The 26,092-nt window shown below is 43.2% G+C and overlaps 1 protein-coding gene across 2 annotated transcripts in view; it reads left to right on the top strand.

Moving 5' to 3' along the window:
* The window catches only part of LOC136573061 (3',5'-cyclic-AMP phosphodiesterase 4C-like), a 240,365-nt gene that overhangs the window by 83,199 nt on the left and 131,074 nt on the right, over nucleotides 1-26,092 (top strand). For both annotated transcript variants that reach the window (XM_066574204.1, XM_066574205.1), the window contains exons 2-5: nucleotides 13,457-13,648; nucleotides 14,326-14,362; nucleotides 15,432-15,505; nucleotides 21,427-21,476. In XM_066574204.1, coding sequence (XP_066430301.1) covers nucleotides 13,457-13,648; nucleotides 14,326-14,362; nucleotides 15,432-15,505; nucleotides 21,427-21,476 — 353 coding nt within the window. The remainder of the gene's footprint in view (nucleotides 1-13,456; nucleotides 13,649-14,325; nucleotides 14,363-15,431; nucleotides 15,506-21,426; nucleotides 21,477-26,092) is intronic.

Consider the following 26,092-nt stretch of genomic DNA (forward strand, 5'->3'; position numbering starts at 1 on the left):
TATCTGCTTGCTAAAGCCAGTACTGCATGAGGTGACACATTGGATAGGCTCGGACAGCAGAGAGACTGGCAATATACAGTAAGAGAACCCCCGATGGACGTCTTCTAACATTGGAGCTGTATAGCCTTAAATCATAATGTCTGCAGGCGTCAAACAGTAGATTGGAAAAGGTTAAGGTGCACCAAAAGCTGCAGTGTCTCCACAGGAACTGCTGACATGCACAACAAAACACATGGTTCAAGTTGAAAGGCCTCATATGCTTCTCCATAGATGCTCTTTGTGACTAGGAAGTTCAGTGGGGGATCCAAACTGTGCCCAGTTAGGTAGTCTCTATTAGTATCTGAGGCTAAGGCAGTGCACTGCAGTGCTGGTCCCATTGCTCAGTCAGGTGGGGCAGAGTTTGGGATTACTCAATGAATCTGGACTCAGGAGAGGCTGACTCACTAGACAGGGCAGGTGTTAAAGTAGATAAATCTTCTTTTTTCAGCAATGATTATGGATTGTATAAATAAATATTTAGATATAACCCTGATGGTGGGAGCCAAAATGCCATACCACATGCGCTAGATGGCAACCATTTGTGCGATTGTTGATGGCCTCAGTATTCGCTCGAAGCATGTGTGTTTTTTTTATGGTCTGCACCTGTTCCAACCGCTAAGTCCTTGGTGACACTCGCACTGTCGTTTGCAAATTTCCACGCATGCGCTGCATTGTCTACAGTGCCAGTATCCTGTTACATGATCAATGGGAGGGGTTTAAAAGGAGGTGTGAGCGTGTGTTTGTCACCCCTTGACAAAGGCAAGCAAATGAATCGTGTGTCGGGGTGTCTCCTGGCTCCATTGGTGGGTACTTGTCTAGTATGTGGTTTACTAGTCAGAGTCCTTGAGATACACAAACTCCTCTGTCACACTGAGATTTCTTATGTACGTACTTTAAATCCCCATTCAATGGATCCTCAGTTTTATTTAGTCTCTGTGTGTTGTCTGTGATGTCTTATGTGTTTTCTTAATAAATTGTTTGGCTTCACCCCCCTTTTTTCTTGTGTTGACACTGGATGCCGGAGTTGCCTTATATTATCACTATAATGATGGGGGGCATTGACTTATAGTGCTCAATACGCCAAACCTTTTACTAGTAAATCCTGCATACTTTTGTGTGTTTTCCGTTTTTAAAAATGCAGCTTGACTAAATTTTGTCAGTTTTTGCCTGCGTATTGATATGATTTCCTATTGTGGATCAGTTTTTATCCAGTAGAAAATAACACCAATGCCAGCAAATATGGAGGAAAATACAGATTAAATACTGATGGCGTGGTTGTAATGTCTGTATTATGGATCCATATTATGGACGTGTTATGCACTTGTATTAAACTGGCCTATGTATTACAGTAGATTCTGAGACTGTAATGATTTCAAAATGTCAACACAATAATTAAGTAAAATAATGTGAATTTACTAAATGTAGCATAAAGATACGAGTTAGGTGGCCTGCAAACGGCCGGATTTCAACTGCGGAATCTGCAATCGTCACCCACGAGGAAGATCTGCGGTATTCCGCACCCATGGAAAAAATAGAACATTCGCAAGTCCGCTCCCCTGAGCGGATAGCAATTGATTTTAAATTGCAGCATGTTCTATTTTTGTGCGGACTCCACACGGACGGCTTCCATTGAAGTTAATGGCGGCCGCCTGACTCGCAGCCCATCCGCAATTGACATTGAGAAAAGGCCCAAGGTACCTGCATCATCGCCTAGTGACAGTGCGGGAAATATAATTTTTTTTTAAAAATCTGTACTGAGCATGACAGACAGCAAGCGCCCGCAGTCATCCGCAATTCAGAAAGTGAAGGTACGAGGGGTCGCTGGCCAGAATGCAGAATCTGGATTGCCTTATAAATCAAATAGAACATTATTATAAGAATAATAAAACACAAATACTAACAAAGTCAACTAAGCAAAGAAAAAAAATTTGATTACTTCGCTTCAATGAGTCCTCGCAGGCTACATGCACAAAGGACCCAGGAATTACGTGAGAGTAGCGATGTGTAATGATTTGGTCCCATCTTTTTATACCTCGATTCCCAGTGAGTAGAGGACACATGGAAGCTTGGAAGACCACAGTGAAACAAGAGGACACTTGGAGGCTTGAAATACCATGGTGAAACAAGAGGACACATGGAGGCTTGGAAGACCATGGTGAAACAAGAGGACACATGGAGGCTTGGAAGACCACGGTGAAACAAGAGGACACATGGAGGCTTGGAAGACCATGGTGAAACAAGAGGACACATGGAGGCTTGAAATACCATGGTGAAACAAGAGGACACATGGAGGCTTGAAAGACCATGGTGAAACAAGAGGACACATGGAGGCTTGGAAGACCACGGTGAAACAAGAGGACACATGGAGGCTTGGAAGACCATGGTGAAACAATAGGACACATGGAGGCTTGGAAGACCATGGTGAAACAAGAGGACACATGGAGGCTTGAAATACCATGGTGAAACAAGAGGACACATGGAGGCTTGAAATACCATGGTGAAACAAGAGGACACATGGAGGCTTGGAAGACCATGGTGAAACAAGAGGACACATGGAGGCTTGAAAGACCATGGTGAAACAAGAGGACACATGGAGGCTTGAAAGACCATGGTGAAACAAGAGGACACATGGAGGCTTGGAAGACCACGGTGAAACAAGAGGACACATGGAGGCTTGGAAGACCATGGTGAAACAATAGGACACATGGAGGCTTGGAAGACCATGGTGAAACAAGAGGACACATGGAGGCTTGAAATACCATGGTGAAACAAGAGGACACATGGAGGCTTGAAATACCATGGTGAAACAAGAGGACACATGGAGGCTTGGAAGACCACGGTGAAACAAGAGGACACATGGAGGCTTGAAAGACCATGGTGAAACAAGAGGACACATGGAGGCTTGAAAGACCATGGTGAAACAAGAGGACACATGGAGGCTTGAAAGACCATGGTGAAACAAGAGGACACATGGAGGCTTGGAAGACCACGGTGAAACAAGAGGACACATGGAGGCTTGGAAGACCACGGTGAAACAAGAGGACACATGGAGGCTTGAAAGACCATGGTGAAACAAGAGGACACATGGAGGCTTGGAAGACCATGGTGAAACAAGAGGACACATGGAGGCTTGCAAGACCATGGTGAAACAAGAGGACACATGGAGGCTTGGAAGACCATGGTGAAACAAGAGGACACATGGAGGCTTGGAAGACCATGGTGAAACAAGAGGACACATGGAGGCTTGGAAGACCATGGTGAAACAAGAGGACACATGGAGGCTTGGAAGACCATGGTGAAACAAGAGGACACATGGAGGCTTGGAAGACCATGGTGAAACAAGAGGACACATGGAGGCTTGGAAGACCATGGTGAAACAAGAGGACACATGGAGGCTTGGAAGACCATGGTGAAACAAGAGGACACATGGAGGCTTGGAAGACCATGGTGAAACAAGAGGACACATGGAGGCTTGGAAGACAATAGTGAAAGAAGAGGACACATGGAGGCTTGAAGACAATGGTGACTGAGGTTGTGTGAAGAATGCTTATCAAGTTGACATGATCAAGCAATGATGTTTGGACTCTCAAACTCCTGGTTTATGTTTGATATCTCAGAAGTTCTCCATTAATTGGAGTGTTGAAACCATGAAAAATTAATTCTTCCTTAGAGCCAGCAGGCAGAAATGAGTAGGCATAGATTTCCACCAAAATGTGCATCATTTTCAGGCTTTCTCAATGAATTTGGCTAGAATTACAATACACACTGTAAAATAAAGAAAAAAATGTACTCTTTTTTTTAAACACCCCTCCAATCCAGCAGTCCAGTCCCAAAAGCGTCTTCAGTAGTCACAAATTGCTGGCCTCAGCAGTCATGAAGAGCACATGACTACTAAAGCTAGTGATTGTTGCAGACGTCATGTGAAAAATGAACCGCTACAGGAGCTTCCATGACCAGACTGGTGGGGGTCTCAGAAAACCCCTTTAACCACCTTATGACCCATTTGTGTAGCTGTATGTAATAGCTTATCGTGGGGGAGGGGTGGTGTCATGCATCTAACTGGCATCTTATTGGAGTTTCTATGCGGTTTAAGTAAGCAGCGGGGAAAATGCAGCATGTGAAGCTCTGCAGAAGTGGCGCTACTGTAAGGGCACAATGATCTGCATTCATTCCACAGAGCACTTAGTTGCCCTGAGGCGCAAAATTCACTGGCCCTGCTGGTATTCTCCCTCAAAGGCCAGTGCCACTGTAACTCTGCAGAGTATATTTTATCTGCTGAGAAAAGTTACATATGTTTTTAGGATAGCTGTACAGAAGGACTGCGTGTTAATACAGAGGACATAACTGTCAATGGTTTCATTTACATCTGCGATGTGTTCTCTGTTGCGATGCTGCGATAGCAAAAAATCACTGCATGTTCAATCTTTTGGCTTTTTGCCTTTTTATGCACCTATGTTTCCATATGAAACCATCATTTGTTCGATTTGGGTGAAAAAAGGCACAACGATGCACTTTCCAAAGCAGACACACATTTGCCCTACGCTGCGTTTTTCGCCTGCCCAAAAAATGCAAACGCCTGTGTGGAGGCATCCTTACTCCATATAGGAGAGGTATCTGTAAGAAATGTATCTCCCCCTTTAACCACACCAATCTGCTAGTTGCACCACTGATATTGCTGCACTAATATGCATGTGAACAGGAAGGCTCCTAGGCATTCACAGTAGCCAGAGAGTCATCCTATTCAGCTGTTTTTAGCATATTGCTGCCAAGACTACCACAGCAGAGTCCTTGTCAGTGGTTACACAGCAACAGTATCTTGTATTTGTACTCCCCATGCAGCTAATACAAGTTTTATGCAACCTACAAAGTAGGACCCCGTGATTTGTGTTGTGTTTTTTTTTTTAACACAACTGTACAAAATACATTAGAAAGGGTGAGCTAGAGTTATGATAATGCCACATACGGACCAATCTAATGAAAACAACAATGCATAATAAATTCCTGCTGCAACAATCCTAAGACATGAATCTAGACCTACTCCCAAGTGCATAGTAACATCTATATATATAAAGCTGAAAGCCCTCACTGACTCATTCACTGACTGACTGACTCACTGATTCACTGACTCACTGACTGACTCACTCACTCACTGACTGACTCACTCACTGACTGACTCACTGACTGACTCACTCACTGACTGACTCGTCAAAAGTTCTCCAACTTCCCGATGTCGTAGAAACATGAAATTTGGCACAAGCATAGATTATCTCCAAAATAGGAAAACTAATTGGGTCCCAACTCGATTATTCAATTCTAGCGCAAAAGAATTGGTGTCGAAATTTTGCATACGGAATCTAAATCGCTCACTTCCCAATATCATAGAAACTTAAAATTTGGCACGGGCATTGATTATGTCATTAATAGGAAAAGTTAATGGGTCCCAACTCGATTATTCAATTCTATGCGCAAAAGAATTAGCGTCCAAATTTTACGTACGGAATCTAATTCGCTCACTTCCCGGTGTCATAGAAATTAGGAAATTGGCAGGAGCATTGATTATGTCATAAATAGGAAAAGCTAATGGGTCCCAACTCGATTATTCAATTCTATGCGTAAAAGAATTAGCGTCCAAATTTTACGTATGGAATCTTAATTCTCTCACTTCCCGGTGTCATAGAAACTCGAAATTTGGCAGAAGCATTGATTATGTCATAAATAGGAAAAGCTAATGGGTCCCAACTCCATTATTCAATTCTATGCGCAAAAGAATTAGCGTCCAAATTTTATGTACGGAATGTAATTTTCTCACTTTCCGGTGTCATAGAAACGTGAAATTTGGCACGAGCATTGATTATGTCATAAATAGGAAAGGTTAATGGGTCCCAACTCAATTATTTAATTCTATGCCCAAAAGAATTAGCGTCCAAACTTTACGTACGGAATGTAATTTTCTCACATAGAAACTTAAAATTTGGCACGGGCATTGAATATGTCATAAATAGGAAAAGTTAATGGGTCCCAACTCTATTATTCAATTCTATGCGCAAAAGAATTAGCGTCCAAATTTTACGTACGGAGTCTAATTCTCTCACTTCCCGGTGTCATAGAAACTCTAAATTTGGCAGGAGCATTGATTATGTCAAAAATAGAAAAAGCTAATGGGTCGTAACTCGATTATTCATTTCTATGCGCAAAAGAATTAGCGTCCAAATTTTACGTACGGAATCTAATTCTCTCACTTCCCGGTGCCATAGAAACGTGAAATTTGGCAGGAGCATTGATTATGTCATAAATAGGAAAAACTAATGGGTCCCAACTCGATTATTCAATTCTGTGGGCAAAAGAATTAGCGTCCAAATTTTACGTACGGAATCTAATTCTCTCACTTCCCGGTGTCATAGAAACTCGAAATTTGGCAGGAGCATTGATTATGTCATAAATAGGAAAAGCTAATGGGTCCCAACTCGATTATTCAATTCTATGCGCAAAAGAACTAGCGACCAAATTTTACGTACGGAATGTAATTTTCTCACATAGAAACTTGAAATTTGGCACGAGCATTGATTATGTCATAAATAGGAAAAGCTAATGGGTCCCAACTCGATTATTCAATTCTAGCACAAAAGAATTGGCATCCAAAATGGCTTGGTCATTTTTAAACATATCACTGAACAGACGAGGGTTTGGACAGACTTTCACAAACCATATTAACACAACACAAACAAATGCCACCACAATCCTTACAGTGAATGGCCTCAGCACCCCCCACATCGACTTGTTTAGAGGAGCTCGACAGGGCTGCCCTCTATCACCACTACTCTTTAACATATCAATAGATCCGCTACTTAGATTTTTAACACATACAACACATTTTACAGGGGCATGCTATGGAGAAGTAAGGATAAAGGTAGAAGCATTTGCTGATGACCTCTTACTCATAGTCAACAGTCCTAGGGAAACACTAACACCCCTATTACAAGAAATAGAGAAAATAGGCAGACTCTCGGGTTACACCCTGAACCTGGACAAAACAGAGGCACTATTACTTAGAGGACCAGCTAAACCCCCTTGGGCAACCCAATACCCATTTAGATGGGAAAAACACTCCATACAATACTTAGGAATTCAAATCACAAAAAACCCTTCAGCACTCTACAACACAAACATCGAACCATACGTCAAAAAATTAGAAACGACCCTAAGTGTATGGAAGAACTTCACGATCTCTTTTTTGGGGAGAATTAACCTCCTAAAGATGATATAATTCCCACGTTTGCTATACATCCTACACTCACTACCCATACTCTTAAAACTAAAAGATATAAAGAAGATCAACTTCCTATATAGAAACTTCGTTTGGGGAGGACGACCACGCATTGCTCTCAAAATCCTACACAAACACAAAGATAATGGTGGCGCTAACCTACCAAACATAAGGGACTATAACCTAGCAGCACAAGCGCGAATCATCCATGACTGGATCTATTCCAAGTCACATTTCACAAACGCACCACTCGAACAGACAATGGCTAACCCGATACCATTACAAAACATACTCCACCAACCATACTCAGAACTGTCAGGAAAAATAAAACGCAACCCTTTGATACTAGCAGCATGGCACAAACTACGCAGAGACAGTCAAACATCACCACACGTATCCCCACACTTGTCACTCATAAACAACCCTAACTTCCAGGACGGAAATCCTCATAACATTTTCCTTGAGTGGAAAACACATGGATTGGATTCAATAGATAAACTACTGCACAAAAGTGAAAGACGAGTTCTAACCTATGAAGAAATAAAACAAAAACACCCTGAGCTCCCGATCCCACTATTCTCATACCTGCAGGCCAGACACTATATCACGGGACTCATACCACAGCTCCAAGAGCCTGACTGGACACAGACAGGGAACACTTGGATTTCTAGAAAGACAGGAATACAGGGTATGATATCTAAACTATACAGAGCAATAATGAACATGAGGGAGGAAGAAGACACAGATCCAGGGGCCGGGAAATGGTCTCTGGACAACCCAGACCCCACACCTGCACTAATTAGGGAATCTTTGTCATCAGCCCACAAATACCTGCCATCGGCCAGATTTCTAGAAATGAGATTGCAGGTGGCCCAGAGATCATACCTCACCCCAATCAAGGGATTTTACATGGGAATCTATGCTACCCCAAATTGCTTCAAATGCCAGGAACCAAACACTAACCTATACCACAGTTTGTGGACATGCCCCTAAAAAAAAAAAATTTGGACCCAAATACGCGAATACACCATATCACACTTGACGAACTTCTGCCCACAAGACCCAGCCTGGGCAATATTTGGATACTTAGACCCCAAGACATATCACTGTGCCAGAGGAGTAAGAAAGTTACTACATTTCATAGCAGCAGCGGGATTAAAAGCAATCTTACAGACATGGGTGCAACCAACAGGCCCCCCATTCAGACTGTTCCTAGAGAAATTTGCATTCCTGTTTCAAATGGACTGGGCGGAAACATCACTATTTAAGGAAAAAATGGTACAAGCTTTTTTCGAAACATGGGGAAGCTTCATCCAACTAATGCCACAGAGAGTAAAAGAAAAACTAAAAAATTGCTTCCACCACACCTATTGGTTCCAGGAGCAAGTGGCAATGGGGGACCAGCCTGTGTAGGATAAATTATTGGTCGTACCATGGCCGTGTGGGGCCTCCATACTTTCTAAAAATCTCCAACATAAAGGTCAATAGACCAAACATGCTAACATCAAAGTGGGTCAAAAGTTTGGTTTAATGTATAAGTTCCCCCTTCCTCGACCCCCTCCCGCCTCGCTGACCCCCCCCCCCCCTTTTTTTTTTCTCTCTCTCTCCCCTCAATCGCTTTCCCCCAGTCTCCCTTCCCCCAGTTCCCCCAGTTATATAAAAAGTTAAGTAAAATGTGAATCGGGATGACTTATGTACCCATGATGCCAAATCAGCAAAAAATATTGTACTGCAATGATAAGATGTATCCCGATTTAACTAATAACAACAATTATAAAAAAAAAAGTACAATCTCAGAAAAACTTGCATGTAGAATCCCGCAGCGGGTCCCTCCTTTCCCGCGGACATGAGGCTAAAAAGAAGAATAAACTTACCTGTCCTGGCGCTGCGGATCTTCCCTCCGTCACAGCCGGATCTTCTTTCTTCAGCCCGGCGGATGTGCTCGGCACGCCGGCAGTGTGCCGCGCGCATGCGCCGGGCGCTCCATATTTCTCTTAACTCCTTCTCTCCGCACGGGAGAGCAGAAATTCAGGTACAGGTGTTCCGCGGATCTGGACGGCTTCCATAGGCTTCAATAGAAGCCTGCGGGAGACCCGCACTAAAAATGGAGCGTGTCGCGGGTCTTTTCCCGCAGATGCAATTCGCGCCTCAGGGGAAAATGACATCCGCAGGTATTTAACTACTTGCGGGTGTCCAATGCATCCCTTTGGGGCGCAGATCACGCTGCGGGAAAAACGCTGCGGATTTTAAATCGCATTTTCCCCGTGGACATGAGGCCTTAGAGGCTGGTTAACATTGACTTGCAAGAATGCTGCCTTCCAGTAGGTGGTGCTGCAGAGGTAGTGTTTCATTGTACCATTTGTATATTTCCCAGAAGAGCATGGTTAGCCTTGTAAGTCTCCTCACTCACCTTCTAGGTGTTCATCATAGGAAGAAATGATACTCTTCCTGACCCACGTCTACAGGCCTCTCAGTAGCCAAGCCAGAAACGTATTGCACACTGATGATTGGCAAAAACCCCGAAACAGCTGTATGTACATAGTTGTCTTTTCGTTCTGGAGAGGACTTTGGTTTTAGCTTATATTCCCTGCCATTGTTACAAGGCCTGTTAAAAGGTCTGACCTTGACTTGATGGAATGTTGCCTTCTAATAGGGGGCACTGTAGAGGCATTGTTCAATCTTCCTAATTACCACTTAAAGTGATAAGTGTCTGATTTGAAAAATTAGGCCTGGTCGGGAGGGCCAAAACTGACAACAGTGAAAAGGGGTTAAAAAGAGCATCCATGTATTACTGTCGTGGATTCATTTGTGTCCCTGGCGTAACCAATAGGAATGTTTGCACCCTTACAGTTTTTATGTTCAGCATTTGTGTGCACAATGCAAGAAATCACACAGAGACTGACTGTCAGTGTAGAAAGTGTCCGTGGACTCTGATGTATTAGTAGGCGTATAGCATCTTTTATAGCATTATGAGTCAACTGCCCTTTATGGGCAGCAGGAAGCCATACGTGATTGGGAATCAAAGCATGGGATTCGGTGAACCAGTTAAGGTCTTCTTACATCCGGTCCTGCGTGAGCTTCTGTCGTCATGAACATCCGACATCACATGGTTTCAGGTGGAATGCGGCGACATCTTGGGTGTTCGATGGAGGGGGCAGGGGCGGGGTGAGCAGCGTGTTGTCAAATGATGCCTGAGGGTTATGTGCGGGTAAATAATGCGCCCTGAGGTTATGTGCTCGTATTTCTATCAAGCTGCATAGTCTGATAAACTGGCAGCAGTCAGAATGTGACTAGCAAATTCTGTTCTACTGGCTCAGATAGTGAAAAGGACATTTCACCTTTTATATATATATATATATATATCCTCCACATTACATGTTAGGCAATTGATTTAAATGGTTAGCATGCAGTACTACTTTTAGTGCTGCTAATACAACAGCAGAGGGTTCTAGAAAGTAAAAATATCCACCAAAATGAAATATTCATGAAAACTAATTATTGAATTAAATTGAATTCTAGCAAATGTACATTGCCACGTGAAATGATGATGTTGGGCTATTACCTGACACCTTGTATTCTCCCCAGCATTAACAGGACACTAGATATTACACCTAAAATATTAGAATTCCTACATCATCCTGCATGTAATTGCCAGTTAACTTTCATAGTAGAGTGGTGTTTTTCTATGGGGCATAGTCACAATACAGCAGTTATTTGTATAAGAAGGGGTCATCCTTTGTCTACACTGGTCTGTGCAGGAGCCAGGAAGGATATGATTACTCCAAGGAGAGATAAGATTTGTATTATCCATGACTGCAAGGAGAAGAAAAATCTTAAAGGGGAGCAGCTCTTACCATGTTTCCTGTTTTATATTCAAGTCAGAACAGCAGGACAATAAGACATACAATGTGCCAGTCATAAATCGATCATAGGACCAATAGATGATACTAGTGGACTGATGGAAAATTCAGTCTGCATTTAGTGTAGCAGTAAACGTTTTGTTAATATTTATACATATGATTATTTCAATAATCAGTTACAAATAAGCTCAGTCCAGTGAGCCACTAACAGTGTCAATAAAAACTTAAGACATCGCAATGGGTTAACAGCTTGTACTAAAACCAATTTTATTGGCCCTATCCAATCCTGGGGTTTGGGTCCTGTTGGGTCCTATCCAATCCTATTAGGCTTGGGTCCTGTTGAGTTCTATACAACCCTATTGGGCTTGGATCCTGTTGGGCACTATCCAATTCTTTTAGGCTTGGGTTCTCTTAGGTCCTATCCAATCCTTTTGGGCTTGGATCGTGTTTGGTCCTATCAAGTCATATTGGGCTTGGGTCCTGTTGGTCCTATCCAATCTTGTTGGGCTTGGGTCCTATGCAATCCTATTGGGTTTGTATCATGTTGGGTCTTTTCCAATCCTATTGGGCTTGGGCCCCGTTGGGTCCTAATCAATGCTATTGGGCTTGCTTTTTCTTGGATGTGCTGTATTCCTCAGTTGCACTTTAAATGAGAAACAAAGCGTTGAAAGTTATGATATTAAAGGGTGGTTTAAAGTCACAAAGCCATAGAAGAATTTGGGAATATAAATTTACAACTTTTGACACATTCAATAGAGGGCTAAATTATTCACGAGTATTTATGGTTGAATGGGAGGTATGAGACATGTATAGCACAGAGAAGACTGCTGGCCTGGTGAACCCCTCCGCCCCAACAGTAATTAAGGAACCGTAAAACTTTCACTCCCTTATTATTGCCTAGATAAAAGTGTTTATGTCTCTGTTGCAGTATTCCTTTTAACCCATTAAGGACTAGGTGCGGTAAATATACGGCGCCTGGTCCTGGGCTTAAAACACCATCGAGGAGAAGACAGGAGAGGTTTTAACCCTTTCTGCCTTTTCATTTGCAGAGTACACAGCGCTCATTGAGCACTGTGTACTGAAAGTGGAAGTGTATCTTCCTCTCTGGGAGTCGGGGGGTCATGTGACCGCCAGGGTTCCCTGCTACAGCAGAGCTGGAAGGTCATACTAGACCCTGGCCAGCTCTGCCAGTGACTAATGTCACTACAGGGGTTGTTTTCCCCTGTAACTGGGGCTTGTACGGATGCCCCAGCTACAATGGAAAAGTGTCAAGTAAAAAAGTTTTAAAAAGTGAATGTCCCCCAGAGGTCTTACATGACGTCATGGGGGCATAGATAGTAAAAAACCACAATTCCACACATAATTAGAACAATATTACAGAATAAAACAACAATATATACATAAGAAAGAAAATAACACAAAGCCGTCGCCAACCAAAACCGTTGCAGTATGTGCCCTGTAAACCAAACCCATACCTATTATATATCAAAATGTCCAAAACAAATAGAGGAACCCGTTCCCATACTTTATTTTAACATAAATATACTAAATTTAAAAAATAACTATATATATGTTAAAAAAATCATTTTTTAAGCATTTTTACCTTCAATAAAACTAAAAAACGGGGAAAAAAAAGTCAGTGAAAAAGATATTTTAAAAATCGCCCTATATGTCACGGAAAAATAAACGCAGCAAAAATAATTTTGGTAGGTAAAGGAATGTCCTCACCGTCAGAACGTTTTTTCTAATATCTAATTTGTGTCTCCTCCCTTTCAGTTTCATCCCATTGCTTCTAGTCTTTTCTTGTACAAATGCGAACAGGGCTGATCCCTCTGCACTGTGACAGCCCTTCAGATATTTGTAGACAGCTATTAAGTCTCTTCTTCGTCTTCTTTTTTGCAAGCTAAACATTTCCAGATCCTTTAACCGTTTCTCATAGGACATGATTTGCAGACCGCTCACCATCTTGGTAACTCTTCTCTGAATTTGCTCCAGTTTGTCTATGTCTTTTTTTAAAGTGGGGTGCCCAGAAGTGGACACAGTATTCCAGATGAGGTCTGACTAAGGAAGAGTAGAGGGAGATAATGACCTCACGTGATTTAGACACTATGCTTCTCTTAATACATCCCAGAATTGTGTTTGCCTTTTCAGCTGCTGCATTACATTGTTGCCTCATGTTCAGTCTATGATCTATTAGTATACCCAAGTCTTTTTCACATGTGCTGCTGCTTACCCCAATTGCTCCCATTCTGTATGTATTTTTTTTTTCATTTTTCATTTTTACTTCTTACAGCTTTGATGTTGAAAATGGCTTGTCAGCAGGCAGAAGTCCCTTGGACCCCCAAGCCAGTCCAGGATCAGGTCTGGTCCTGCAGGGCAACTTTCCTCACAGCCAAAGAAGAGAGTCTTTTCTTTACCGTTCCGATAGTGACTATGACCTTTCTCCTAAAGCCATGTCAAGGAACTCATCTATTGCCAGCGACTTGTGAGTATGAATGGAAGACTAGCTTTCTTCAGGTTAACTAGTATCTTCCGAATATGCAGAATACTTCTCATAGTAAAATACCAAAACATGTACGGTGAAAATATTCATAATGGTAAAAATGATCCCACAATGAGTCCTTTCTTATCTGATGCCAGTTAATTTCTATTGGTTTAAAACTATTTATTCCTTGATAGAACATCAACAAAATTGCCTGAAAAATACAGTTTAGTGGGCACTACTTATTTATATAAATGCAAGGTGCTGAACAATCCAAGCATACACTGGCTGGATACTTTTACCTAAGGAAGCTGACAGAGTCCCACCGATATGCATAGGATGTGGCGTATTTCTCCATGATCAGTTGGCTATAATTGTATGAAATTTAACCAGTTTCTGATTATGCACTTTGATTAGACCTTTTTCATGGTGGGGAACGATATCAACCTATTTATGGGGTGTATATCCATTACTGTTTAATTCTAAGGTTGGATTCTTTGCATACACCTTTATAACATTTTTAATGTGTGTTTTTTATATAGTGATCTTTTTTCTTTTTGTTTAAATAATAAATGGAACTTTCTAAAACATTCAATCAAAAAGTCAACGTTAATGTAAAGCTTATGTGCCTTTATGATGATAAGTGGTCTGCAACAGCTATTTCTGGATCTCTCCTTTAGGCATGGAGAAGACATGATTGTGACCCCCTTCGCACAGGTAATATATAATCTATTGACTTCTCTATTGGAAAAAAAAACGCATGAAAAAAGGCCAGCTACATGAGCATTGTGCCATTCCATTTTCTTGTCCATTTTGGAAATGAACATCCCGTTTTTCTATCAGATACTGAGATTGTTGTACTTAGATGGAAACAAACAGAGCCCGATGGACCTGTCTTGACTATACTGGTGCCCATTGGGTTTTTGTTATGCTTTCTCCTGGCAGTTTCCCAGACAAAATAATACAAGCATGCTGCAGTCTTGTCCAGAATGCTTGTGCCAAATCTGCGCCAAGGCCCTGATTCTCAGGTGCATAGAGCCTAACTCAATAGTTCTCAGAAGTAGAGCAGATATAAGTACGAACAACTTAGTAAGGAGCTACTGAAAAAAAAAACCTATTCCCATTAGAGATGAGTGAACGTGCTTGTTTAGAGCAATTATTCGATCGAGCATCGAGTAACTGCCTAATCGAGCGAAAAAACTTGGTGGGCGCCGGGGGTGAGCAGGGGGTTGCGGTGGGGAGTGGGGGGGGGAGAGAGAGCTCGAGCTCCCCCCTGTTCCCCACTGCTTCCCCCCTCTATCCCGCCGCTCCCCGGCGCCCCCAAAATCTTTTCGCCCGAGTCGGCATTTACTCGAAAAAAGCGATGCTTGATCGAGTAATTGTCCTAAACGAGCACGTTCGCTCATCTCTAATTCCCATGTTTTCTTGTTTATATGTTTCTTTGGTTGTTATTACTATACATTATATTATCTGCACACTCCTGTCATCCAAGTTGATGGTCTTCCCTCAGGATAGTGTCACAAGTAGCAGTAGAGTGCCATGCGGCCCATCACCACACAGAAAATCCCCACACATTGCTGTGGTTTTGCAATGTGATTTTTGAATGAATGATTTTTATAGGTGATACGTGTTTAAAAGTTGTATTTCACCTGTAAAAACCATGCAGTTAATATTGTGGCACAATATCACTTGGTGTGAACTTAGCCTCAAAGTGAAGGCATTGATATGGCTTGATTTTCTCTTAGCAGTTGTTTTTGTAATAGAATAATTCTTGGATCTTTTTGAGGTTCTGGCCAGCCTGAGGACTGTGCGGAGCAACTTTGCAATGTTAACTCACCTTCAGGACAGAGTATCTAACAAGTGAGAGATGATTTTGTCTTTTTCTACATTCCACTGTTTTACGTTTCTTATTTCACATAATCACATAACCACTCGCAAAGATTATTTAACCAAAAAATTGAGATGAGCAAGAAACAACTGTACAGTATATGCAGTGCCTTAACCCTTCTTGATGCTTTTCCTGTTTTGTTGCATGACAACCTAGAATGATACATACAATGATTAATACAAAACAAGAGACCCTTAATGTAGTGGTCCGGAGTTAATAGGGTCCTCCATAATGTTGAATGTGTTTGTCTTGTGCAATAGTATTGTCAGTGTCTTCTGTGTTGTGTGCATTTGATGTATATTGCGCCTCTGCAGCACTGAATGAGTTAATGTCCGGGTTATGTCTGAGAAATGTATCTTGTTGTGTTATGTGACTATGTTCTATATTTGGATTAGTAAGAGAGAGTCTTGCAAGGAGAGAGAGTTAGTCGATTGAGGGTTTGCAAGGAGAGAAGTCAGAGAGCCACACAGGCACGGATTGCTCTGTGTGTGAAGAATGGGGGAAGTGGAGCAATTCCCTACTGCTTGGCCTGGGATCATTCCACCCTGGATTATTACCACTGGGGTATGTTTACATGTGGCAGAAATGGGCAGAGCTGTTTCAAAATAGACAGCTTGCAGATTTTGACTGCTTTTTGGATGCGGGAATGCTGCAGAATTTTCCACAGAAATTTCCGCTGAGCACGTTCTGCAGCATTTCAACATCCAAAAAGCAGTCAAAATCTGCACCCTGTCTATTTTGAAGCGGCCCTGTCCTTTTTAGAAGGACGGGGGTAAAATCATATGTCATGATAAGCTCCGCCCCCTGACTTGTTGGCACTTTGCGATAAATAAGTGGGTTTTGTGTTGCAGTTTGGGTACTCAGTCTCTAAAAGTTTTGTCATTACTGATCTAGAATATCTGCTCTATAACAATGAGTAATTGATGGAGAACCTAGTCAACCATTTTTCCAGTGCAGGAAAAGAACATCAGATTTAATTCTTGGTTTTTTCTTTTCCTGTACGAATGATTGTAAGAGAATTTGAATATTTTTGACATACTGGGTTGGGAGCGGGATGGGAACATTTCATAAGTAATACAGTATTTTAGGAAGGACAATCATTTTTACTGCTAAAACTCTACCCAGCCAAGAAATTCCATAGATTTTTAGTTTAGTCATTTCTGCTTTAGTAGATACAGGCAGAGGTTTGAAATTTGTGTCAAATAATTTGGGTAAACACCCAAATATGGGAGAGTTGCAGTAACCCAGTTAAATATATATTTAACATGGGCAACAGTGGTATCGCTGCGAGAAAATCACAGCAATATTGCATCCGTGTTCTGTGAAGTAATTTCTGTTCTCACTGTGTATATCCTTGAAACATTCAAAATCATCTATTTTTAATTTATCAATGTCCTGACCACAAAAACAAACTTTTTTCAAAATGAAATTTATTTTCCAGTATGTTTTATAATAAGCTAACGGGAAGAAATAAAATTTTCTTAGGCACAAAAATCGCAGGTGTTTTTTGTTGCCTAATGCCGCCTGCATGTATTTACATTGCTTATGAGTGGCGTGTATATGCGCTATTGCGTAGTGACGGCGCAGGAAACAAACAATAAAAACTATGTGGACTGCGCAGGACAGCATGCATGAGATACGCTGTCCTGCGCAGTACAATTTTGCGGTGATACACAACAATAGGCCAGGTAACCAGTAGTAAAACGTTGCATGACCCATGCAGTGTTTTGAGCTTGCGCCTGAGTGAGCCCGGCATTGGGCTGTGTTCATTTATTTTGTTGCTTTTTTGAACCACAATTTTAAAAAGCACAATAAAAAATGCATACGGTATTCAAAAATCACAAACTTTTAAAAAAAAATGCATACACTATAAAAAACGCATGTGGATTTAAAAAACAGATGTGGTTTTTTTTTTTGCAAGCTTTTGATGCATTTTTTTAATTGTGTGCAAAGTGTGCAATTATACTCAGAAGATACCCAGGTTATACCAGCATGGTCGATATCACTATATACAGGGAGAAGTATATAAATCTCCTGTATACTGTGATATTGACCATGTTGGTGTAAACCTGGTCTCACATCTGCGTTTTAACCTCCAATTGGAGTGTCTCTCACAGATTCGGCTCAAAATAGCAGAAGAAAAAGTGCTGCATGCAGCACTTTTACTTTCGTCCAAAAGCCGCACAGCTGAGCAGAAAGTGGACGGACCCCATTATAGTTATTTGGGTCTATCCGACGCTGTTCAGTTCCATACAAAGCCAGAGCCTTCAGTGATGGGGATTCCCCTTTCCTGCTCCTCGAATTGAGCAGGACAGTGGAATCCCCAATTCCCTGTATACAGTGATATGGAGCATGCTGCTATAACCTGGGTATGTCCTGTATATAATTATATGATATACAAGGTTATACCAGCATGGGAAATATTACTACATACAGGATGTATAGGTTGGATTAGTTGTACACATATAATTGTATACAGGACATATCCAAGTTATACCAGTATGCTCCATATCACTATATACAAGGAGATATACATTCCCCTGTATATAGTGATATGGAGCATGCTGGTGTAGCCTGGATATGTCCTGTATATAATTATATATGTACTGCTGGTATAAGTTATACCAGCTATACATACATGATTACATACCTGGTTATATTGCATGGTCTGCCGACTCTGCTCTACTATGTATTGTGAGTGCACCATCAGCTGGACCAATCACGCAGCCAGTAGTGCACTGACAAATTGCAATCACAACTGCTGTGTCTCAGTGGAAGGGAGGACTGCATGCCTGGGGAGTCTGTAGCCCGTAACTGGCTGCCGGCTCCCCAAATAACAGGCCCCTGCTCCCTGGGTGCCACTCACAGCTGAACCACAGGCCATAACAGCAAAACAACATATAGCCCCTGTTCGCTTAGGGGCTGGGTTGCAATTGCAACCCCTGCGACCCCTAGTGGTACGCCAGCGGTATCATCCTCACCACCAATCAGCTGTGTGAACGGCAGAGGGATTAACCAATAGTAGCTCTGGGCATAATGCACAGACATCAGTGCAAAGACCAATAGGATAAACAGTGTGGGGCAGCCAATAGAAGAACACATAACATTAAGCCAATGGGAGACACAGTGCTAAGGCAATCCCTGTGTTCGTGAGCTGGAGCACGCTTAGTGGATCAAAACAGGCTGATAGAATAAAAAATCTCCACAATGCCTAGGTATACTCTATACTAATTGGCTGAAGCATGCTCAGTGGATCAAAACGGGCCGGTAGAATAAAAGTCTCCACATTGCAGAGGCATTCCCAGTATTCATAAGCCAGAGCATGCTGAGTATATAAAAATTGACCAATAGAATAAAAATCTCCCCAAGGCCCAGATGTAGGTATAATTTGCGTTATGGTAGCCAAGCAATCAATACTAGTGCAATGTCTTATTGATTGCTTGGCTATCATAGTGCATATTATACCTACATCTAGGCCTTGGGGAGATTCAGGGGTGCGACTCCTGGATCAGTAGAGGAAGAATAATTTGCACTTTGAAGTATAGAAGTTGCAGACGCAAAGAAAGCTGTATGTTTGTTGCCTCTCACCATATTTTATTGTAGAGGGAAAAACAAAAAGACGGGAAAGAAAGACCAGTTTGGTCAAATATAAAATTATATATCTCCACTTGAGCCGCTGTAAAAACCAGTGCTATATTAACAATTTTAGAACATGGTGAATATGACTCATTCGGTCGCTGACCCTAGGTACGGTGGTCCTTTAAGAAAGGCGGAGCTTTAAGGTTGGTTGCCTCAATAAAGATAATGCAGAGATCTTAATTAAGACTTCTGTAGTCGTGGCTGTTGTTTCCTAAAATGCATCTTAAAAGGAGTATTATGCTTTGGTATATTTTTATTGTGTATATAGGCTATAGATATGGCTGTATATGCAGGCTTGATAGCAGTATCTACTTAGTAGTAGTAGTGGCCAAAGACTGGGTTAGAGCTATTACTAGCTTATATCCAAAAAGAATTAATGAAGGTACTTGGAGAGGAATATAAGTAGAGATGAGTGAACGTACTCGGTAAGGGCGATTTCGCAATCGAGCACCGCGATTTTCGAGTACTTCACTACTCGGGTGAAAAGTACTCGGGTGCGCTGTGGGGCGGGGGGTTGCAGAGGGGAGTGGGGGGTAGCAGCGGGGAACAGGGGGGAGCCCTCTCTCTCTCTCCCCCCCACTCCCCGCTGCAACCCCCCGCTCACCCCCCGGCGCACCCGAGTACTTTTCACCCGAGTAGTGAAGTACTCGAAAATCGCGGTGCTCGATTGCGAAATCGCCCTTACCGAGTATGTTCGCTCATCTCTAAATATAAGGCTTGAATTAGTCACAGCTACAGTGGCTGGGAAGAGATTCTGGTGTTGCAGTTCCAGGTATTCAGCTTACCCTTACAAGGGTTGTCCAAAAAATGGGATGCTGAAGACTTAAGGAATAAGGGGCTGCAGTCAGACACTTTTCTTGCTATTTCCTTTATCTTTATCTTATTTTTCATCTTTCTTCGTTTTTTGCTTCCTTATCTTTCTCTTCCTTTCCTCTTTTCTTTTCCGTCTCCCTTCATCTATCCTTCTTTTTCTTCCTCTTCTCCCGCAGTGCAGCATTTTACGCACACGCCCATGGGCATGAGCCTTTAATGGCCTGTTTTCCCAAAATGTACAGTATGCCTGCCTGATGAGGGTCACATATGATGGGATGGTCTGTTGGGATGTAGAAAACTGATCAAAACCTCCTGTAATATTCACATTCGTAACATCACCCAGTCACCCTACCCTTTACAATATTACCAAATTTCTTGCATATCTGAGATGTCGGATTGAAAGGTTAATTCTTTAGTGATAATTTGGCATGAAATGACGTGTTTAGAGGTTGGGATATTTTTATACAAGTGAAGCTTGATGTATACTTCCCCACAACTATCTCTCTGACCTGTTTGGGGGGTTAATTGGTATTCATGTTGCTTGCTTAGTGGTGTCTCAGACTCAGGGGTCTTTCAGAACAGATACGTTTATACTGACATCCTGTGGGTTAGGAAGGGTATTGTTTCTCCTTAAGGAGAACACCTAGAAGGTGTAATATGAGACATATAAGGCCATCCATGCTCCCCTGGGAAATATGCAAATGGTAAAATTGGAACAATAACTCTGCAGCCCCAACTATTAAAGTTTAAAGAGCACACTGATGAGGGAAAATCACCCCGAAACAGCTGTCTTTTTGCTTATAATTTCAAGTCATTGTTACAAGACTTGTTTAAAGAGTCTGATATTGATATGCACGAATGCTGCCTTCCAATAGTTGGCACTGCAGAGGTTTTGTTCCATTTTCCCATGTGCAGCAACAGATCATGTGACACTTTGATTGCACACAGGGGGATCATATTTAACTAATTGTATGACTTCTGAAGTTAATTTGTTGGATTAGACCTTCATAGGAAAGGGGTGACTATATATGTGCTCACACCTTTTCAGTTCTTACTTTTTTTTTTTAAACACAGTTTTCTTTTTCTCACTCCACTGTCACCATTTGGACTATTTTGTTGGTTCCATTACATAAAATTAAAATCCATTTTATTTTTTCAGGTTGTAATGCAACAAAACAGGAAAAACACCAACGGGGTAACTGTAAATATATGGGTACTTGTAGAGGAAGTTTCTGAGATTAAACATTTGCCTATTAATCAGTACAGCAGTAATGCAGCAGGTTGTATATGCTGAAGTATAGTAAGGAAGCTACATAGCGTGCAGTCGGTACATCTCAGTACTGCTTGCAGTTTTATTTCCGATCCTTATGAACGAACAACATTGATTTATCTGTTAGATTTAATAAATGAGCAGTTTTATTCTGTTGTGTTATTTTACCAGGCGATCATCTGGCAACAATCCACCAACAGCATGTAAACCAAGCCTATCTGGTAAGGTATCATACTATTAGCAGTACGCCTGCCCAAGAGTTGAGCCTGATGTACTGTATTAGCATATAAATAAACTGCAATAGTAGCTGCCCAGTAGTTACTACCACCTTGGGATTTACATTCTGTAATGTGAAAGCCATTAACCTTTACAGTACTGGCTGATTCTTATGTAGTGCCATATAACTTGTTACATTTAATTCATTGCTAGTTGGAGTATTACGTTAGCTAACGTGCCCATACATTGCTAAAATTAGAATCATCCTCTTCAAAATGTGAATGCTTCATCATATGTAGCTATGAGTCAATACTGGAGCATTGAGCCAGCCTATTTGTTTTGTCTCTGTTTCACATGGGCTTGCAGGAGTTTTCCAGGCAGGGATGGCTGTGAGTGACAGGCTACGCCCGTATCGCAGTGGAAGCTGCTGCTTCGACCCCTGTGTAGTGGCCAGTGCTTGAAATTGAGGCGCAGCTCTCATTGCAATTAATGCAATTACGAGTATTGACCACTACACACAGGGGTCTGAGCAAGGGCTTCCACTCTGGCCCTGATGTAGCCTGCCACTGAGAGCAGGGGCACTGCCTGGAAAACCCCTCTAAGATCATGCCTAATTCTAACTTGAACTACAGTCACTACAGATTTAGTAGTGTATTAGTAATACTATATACTAAGTAATACTGTAATATTCAGTATTGAAATCAGGATTGCAAGCCTATTTTGCTTTATTTGGATTACTTTTCTGGACATATTGATTGCCTAATAATAAAACATGGACAGAGTGTAATCCAATAGACTACTGGATGCCAAAGACACTGCTATGACAGATTCTACCTTAGCAGATGATGAGAACCAATGTGCAGTGTGCTGGTGGGGGCTACGGATGGTGAAAGTGGCAGTAGGTACCTTGGATCACGGTGATTACCACCAACACTTTCCTCTACCAATAGCACCTGCAGTGGCTGAAATGGGTGATTATGCTTTTTTACAATAAATGATAATTGTGACGCCGGTATATGTAGCACAAAGATGGAGTTAATAGCTATAATGCAGAAGCAGAGAGTAAGGTTAAATCAGTAGGGTTCATTTTTACTAGCACTCGTAGATATCTACTAACATAGCAACATAGTATGTAAGGCCGAAAAAAGACATATGTCCATCCACTTCAGCCTATTTCCACCCAATGTTGATTCAGAGAAAGGCAAAAAAAACCCCAATGAGGTAGAAGCCAATTTTCCTCATTTAAAAGAAAAAAAATTACTTCCTGACTCCAGTCTGGCAATCAAAATAATCCCCGAATCACTAACCCTTCTGAAGAAATCAGTGATATAACATGTACTATTGTGATGCTCAAGAAAGGCATCCAGGCCCCTCTTACACTCTTTTATCGCATTTACCATTACTACGTCCCCTTCTATGTTGGTGTAGAAACCTACTTTCCTGTAGATGCAAAGTGCGCCCCCTTGTTACAGTCACATTCCTTGTTATAAACAGATCATGGGAGAGATCTCTGTACTGACCCATGATATATCTATACATAGTTATTTGAGTGCCCCCTTATTACAGTCCTGGGTATAATAGATGATGAAAGAGATCTCTGTATTGTCCCCTGAAATATCTATACATAGTTATTAGCCCCTCAGCCATCTTTTATCTAAACTAAATAATCCCAATTTCCCCTCGTCATCCTGACAGCATACACATGGAGGTTGTCCGCCGGACACCTGTTGGGACAGGAAGCGGAGAATACAAAAGGTAACTCCCACCACCGACTCACCAGTGTCTTCCTGTCCCTACAGGACAGTCCAAGCGGGCCTCCAGGTGTATGCTGGAGGAAAACGAAGAAAAGAAGACTCCCATGCAGCCTGTCCGCCCGTGGGGGGACGACCCTCTGTTCGGGCTGGCAGGGCTTGCGTGGGTGAGACCCTACGAGGGGACCCTCACCCGCAGGATCTACCCAGCACTGTTCCCCCAGTGGGAAAATCCTCCCCCAGTACGCTGCCCAGTGGGGTTGTCGTACCGGTAGGAAGCAGCCCCAGTACCTGCAGGCTCGGACGCCAGCGTCTCCAGGGATCCACGTCTAGAGAGGTATGCCAGCGTGCATAGAAGCGCTCGGTGCGGTCCGGTCGGCGCGAGCGCGGCGCCATGTGTGTCTCCTAGGCGGTGGGTCCGGTCGGCGTGCGTCCCCACGTGTGTTCTAGTCGGCGGTGTCCCAGTGTTTGCGGCGTGACGTCAGCGCGGCCGCGTCACGGGGGGCGGGGCCTCACTTAAAGGGGGCGTGTTGGCGCCAAATTTGAAAATTTAAAAGGACTGGATTCCCCTGCATCTCTCCTGTCTGCACCTTACTGAGGATGTCAGCCAGAGAGGACACTGAAAGCAGCCTGCTGGTGAGTAGACTGCTTTGGGGGTATCGGGGAGGGAGGATTGAGAAATCAGGTATCTGGTGCTGGAAGTCCTTTTTGCTGTCTCCGTCTCTTAGGACAGAGATGCACAAAAGGTTAGAGAGGCCAAAAAGCGAGTGTGAAAATGTCCAGTTTGCTTGCGGCGGCTAGAAGAGGGCTACACCAAGCCACTATGCGCGGACTGTATGGAGAAGGTGATCCGCGAAGAGGGCTCCTCGGGCATGTCGGACATCCGATCCATAATCGGCGAGGAGATTGAAGCCTCGCTCTCATCTCTTTCTCTGCCGCCCCCCACGAAAAGGGTAAGGCGGGCACGAATGGAAGAGTCGGACTCTGAGGAGGGACTCCTAGAAGATTCTCCTTCAGAATCCATGCCACCCATGGAGGATGCAAGGAAGTATTTCTTTTCATCGGCGGACTTGGGTCAGCTGTTAACTGCAGTCCGGCGCACCATGCAGGTGGAGGAAGAGGTGCCGCAGCAGCCATCCTTTCAGGATAGCCTGTTCCGGGGGCTCCTACCACAGCCAAAACCGTCATTTCCAGTTAATGACATTTTAAAACAGCTGATCCTGACAGAGTGGAAACAGGCAGATCAGAAATTCTTCCTGTCCAAGGAATTCAAGGATCAGATGGTCTTCACACCAGAAGATATCGAGTTCCTAGAAACCGTCCCTAAGGGTGGATCTGGCGGTCGCCAGGGTCTCAAAAAAAGCAGCCCTCCCCTTTGAGGACATTTCCCAACTGTGGGATCCACTAGATACCAGAGTGGATTCTGCGATGAAAAAGGCCTGGGAGACCGCGGCCCTGACCGTCAAAAGCAACATCACGGCCACATCTGTGGCGAGATCTATGTCGGTCTGGTTGGACCAACTCCAGACGCTGATTTCTCAGAGCGGCTCTAGGGAGGACATCTCCAACTGTCTTCCCCTCCTCCAGCAGGCAACCGGCTTTCTGGCAGACGCCTCTATGGAGTCAGTGAGGTTCGGGGCCCGCTCAGCAGCCCCCTCGAACACAGCCAGGAGGGCTGTCTGGGTTAAGGCCTGGACAGGGGATAACGCCTCCAAGAATAGACTGTTCCCTGCCCTTCCAAGGACACAGAATCTTCGGGCCTTCCTTGCATACACTCCTAGAGAAGGCATCGGATAAGAGCCAGGGACTACCGTCGGAGAAATCCTTTAAGCGGCCTTCCTCCTCCTACCCTCCTCCTTTTGTTCCCTCTAGAACATACAAGGGAAAAGGAAAAAACGGACGCTGGTCCTATCCCAAAGGCGGAAAGGGTGAGAATCCGCCTTCCCGGATCTTACAAGTAGGGGGTAGACTGAAGGGGTTCGCCCTTAGATGGAGTGAGGTGACCTCCAATCCCTGGGCCTTACGCCTAGTCTCGGATGGCTACAAAATTGAATTTTCCTCCCCTCCTCCCCAGAGGTTCGTGGTCACCCCCTGCCAGTCACCTGCGTCTGCTCAGGCCCTCCAGTTGGGGGTGCAAGAGCTGTTGTCCCTAGGGGCCATCACTCGGGTTCCCGCAGAAGAACTATTCAAGGGGTGCTACTCCCCCTTGTTCCTAATCAAAAAACCTAACGGATCCTATAGAACTATAATCAATCTGAAATTCCTGAATAAATCTATCGCGTATCAAAGATTTAAAATGGAATCGGTGTGGTCAGCAATCCCCTTAATTGCGCCGGATAGTGTCATGGCCACCGTGGACTTAAAGGATGCCTATTACCATCTCCCTATACACATAGATTCCCAGTGGTTTCTGCGGTTTGCCCTGGTGATAGATGGCTCTGTCTCTCACTTTCAGTTTACGTGCCTGCCGTTCGGGATTTCCTCCGCACCCCCTGGTGTTCTCCAAACTGGTGTTAGAGATGGTGGCGGCACTAAGGACTGACAAGGTGTTGATTGTCCCATACCTCGACGATTTCCTGATCATAGCAGGATCGCTTCAGAACTCCAATTCCAGGTCAACCTCACACTCCGTCTGTTCGAGTCGTTAGGCTGGATCATCAACTCCGCTAAATCCAGTCTTCTGCCCGAGCAGAAGAAAAAATTTCTGGGGGTGATTCTGGACTCACACCACCAGTGCTCATCCCTTCCCCTAGAAAGGCAAAAAACGATCCAGGATGAGTGTCGGGCACTTTCTCTAACCACCGAAGTCTCCCTTAGGAGAGGCATGAGGGTCCTCGGCCTCATGACATCTTGCATCGGGGTAGTCCCTT

This window comes from Eleutherodactylus coqui, chromosome 7 (assembly GCF_035609145.1).
Source record: "Eleutherodactylus coqui strain aEleCoq1 chromosome 7, aEleCoq1.hap1, whole genome shotgun sequence".
Classification (NCBI taxonomy): Eukaryota; Metazoa; Chordata; class Amphibia; order Anura; family Eleutherodactylidae; genus Eleutherodactylus; species Eleutherodactylus coqui.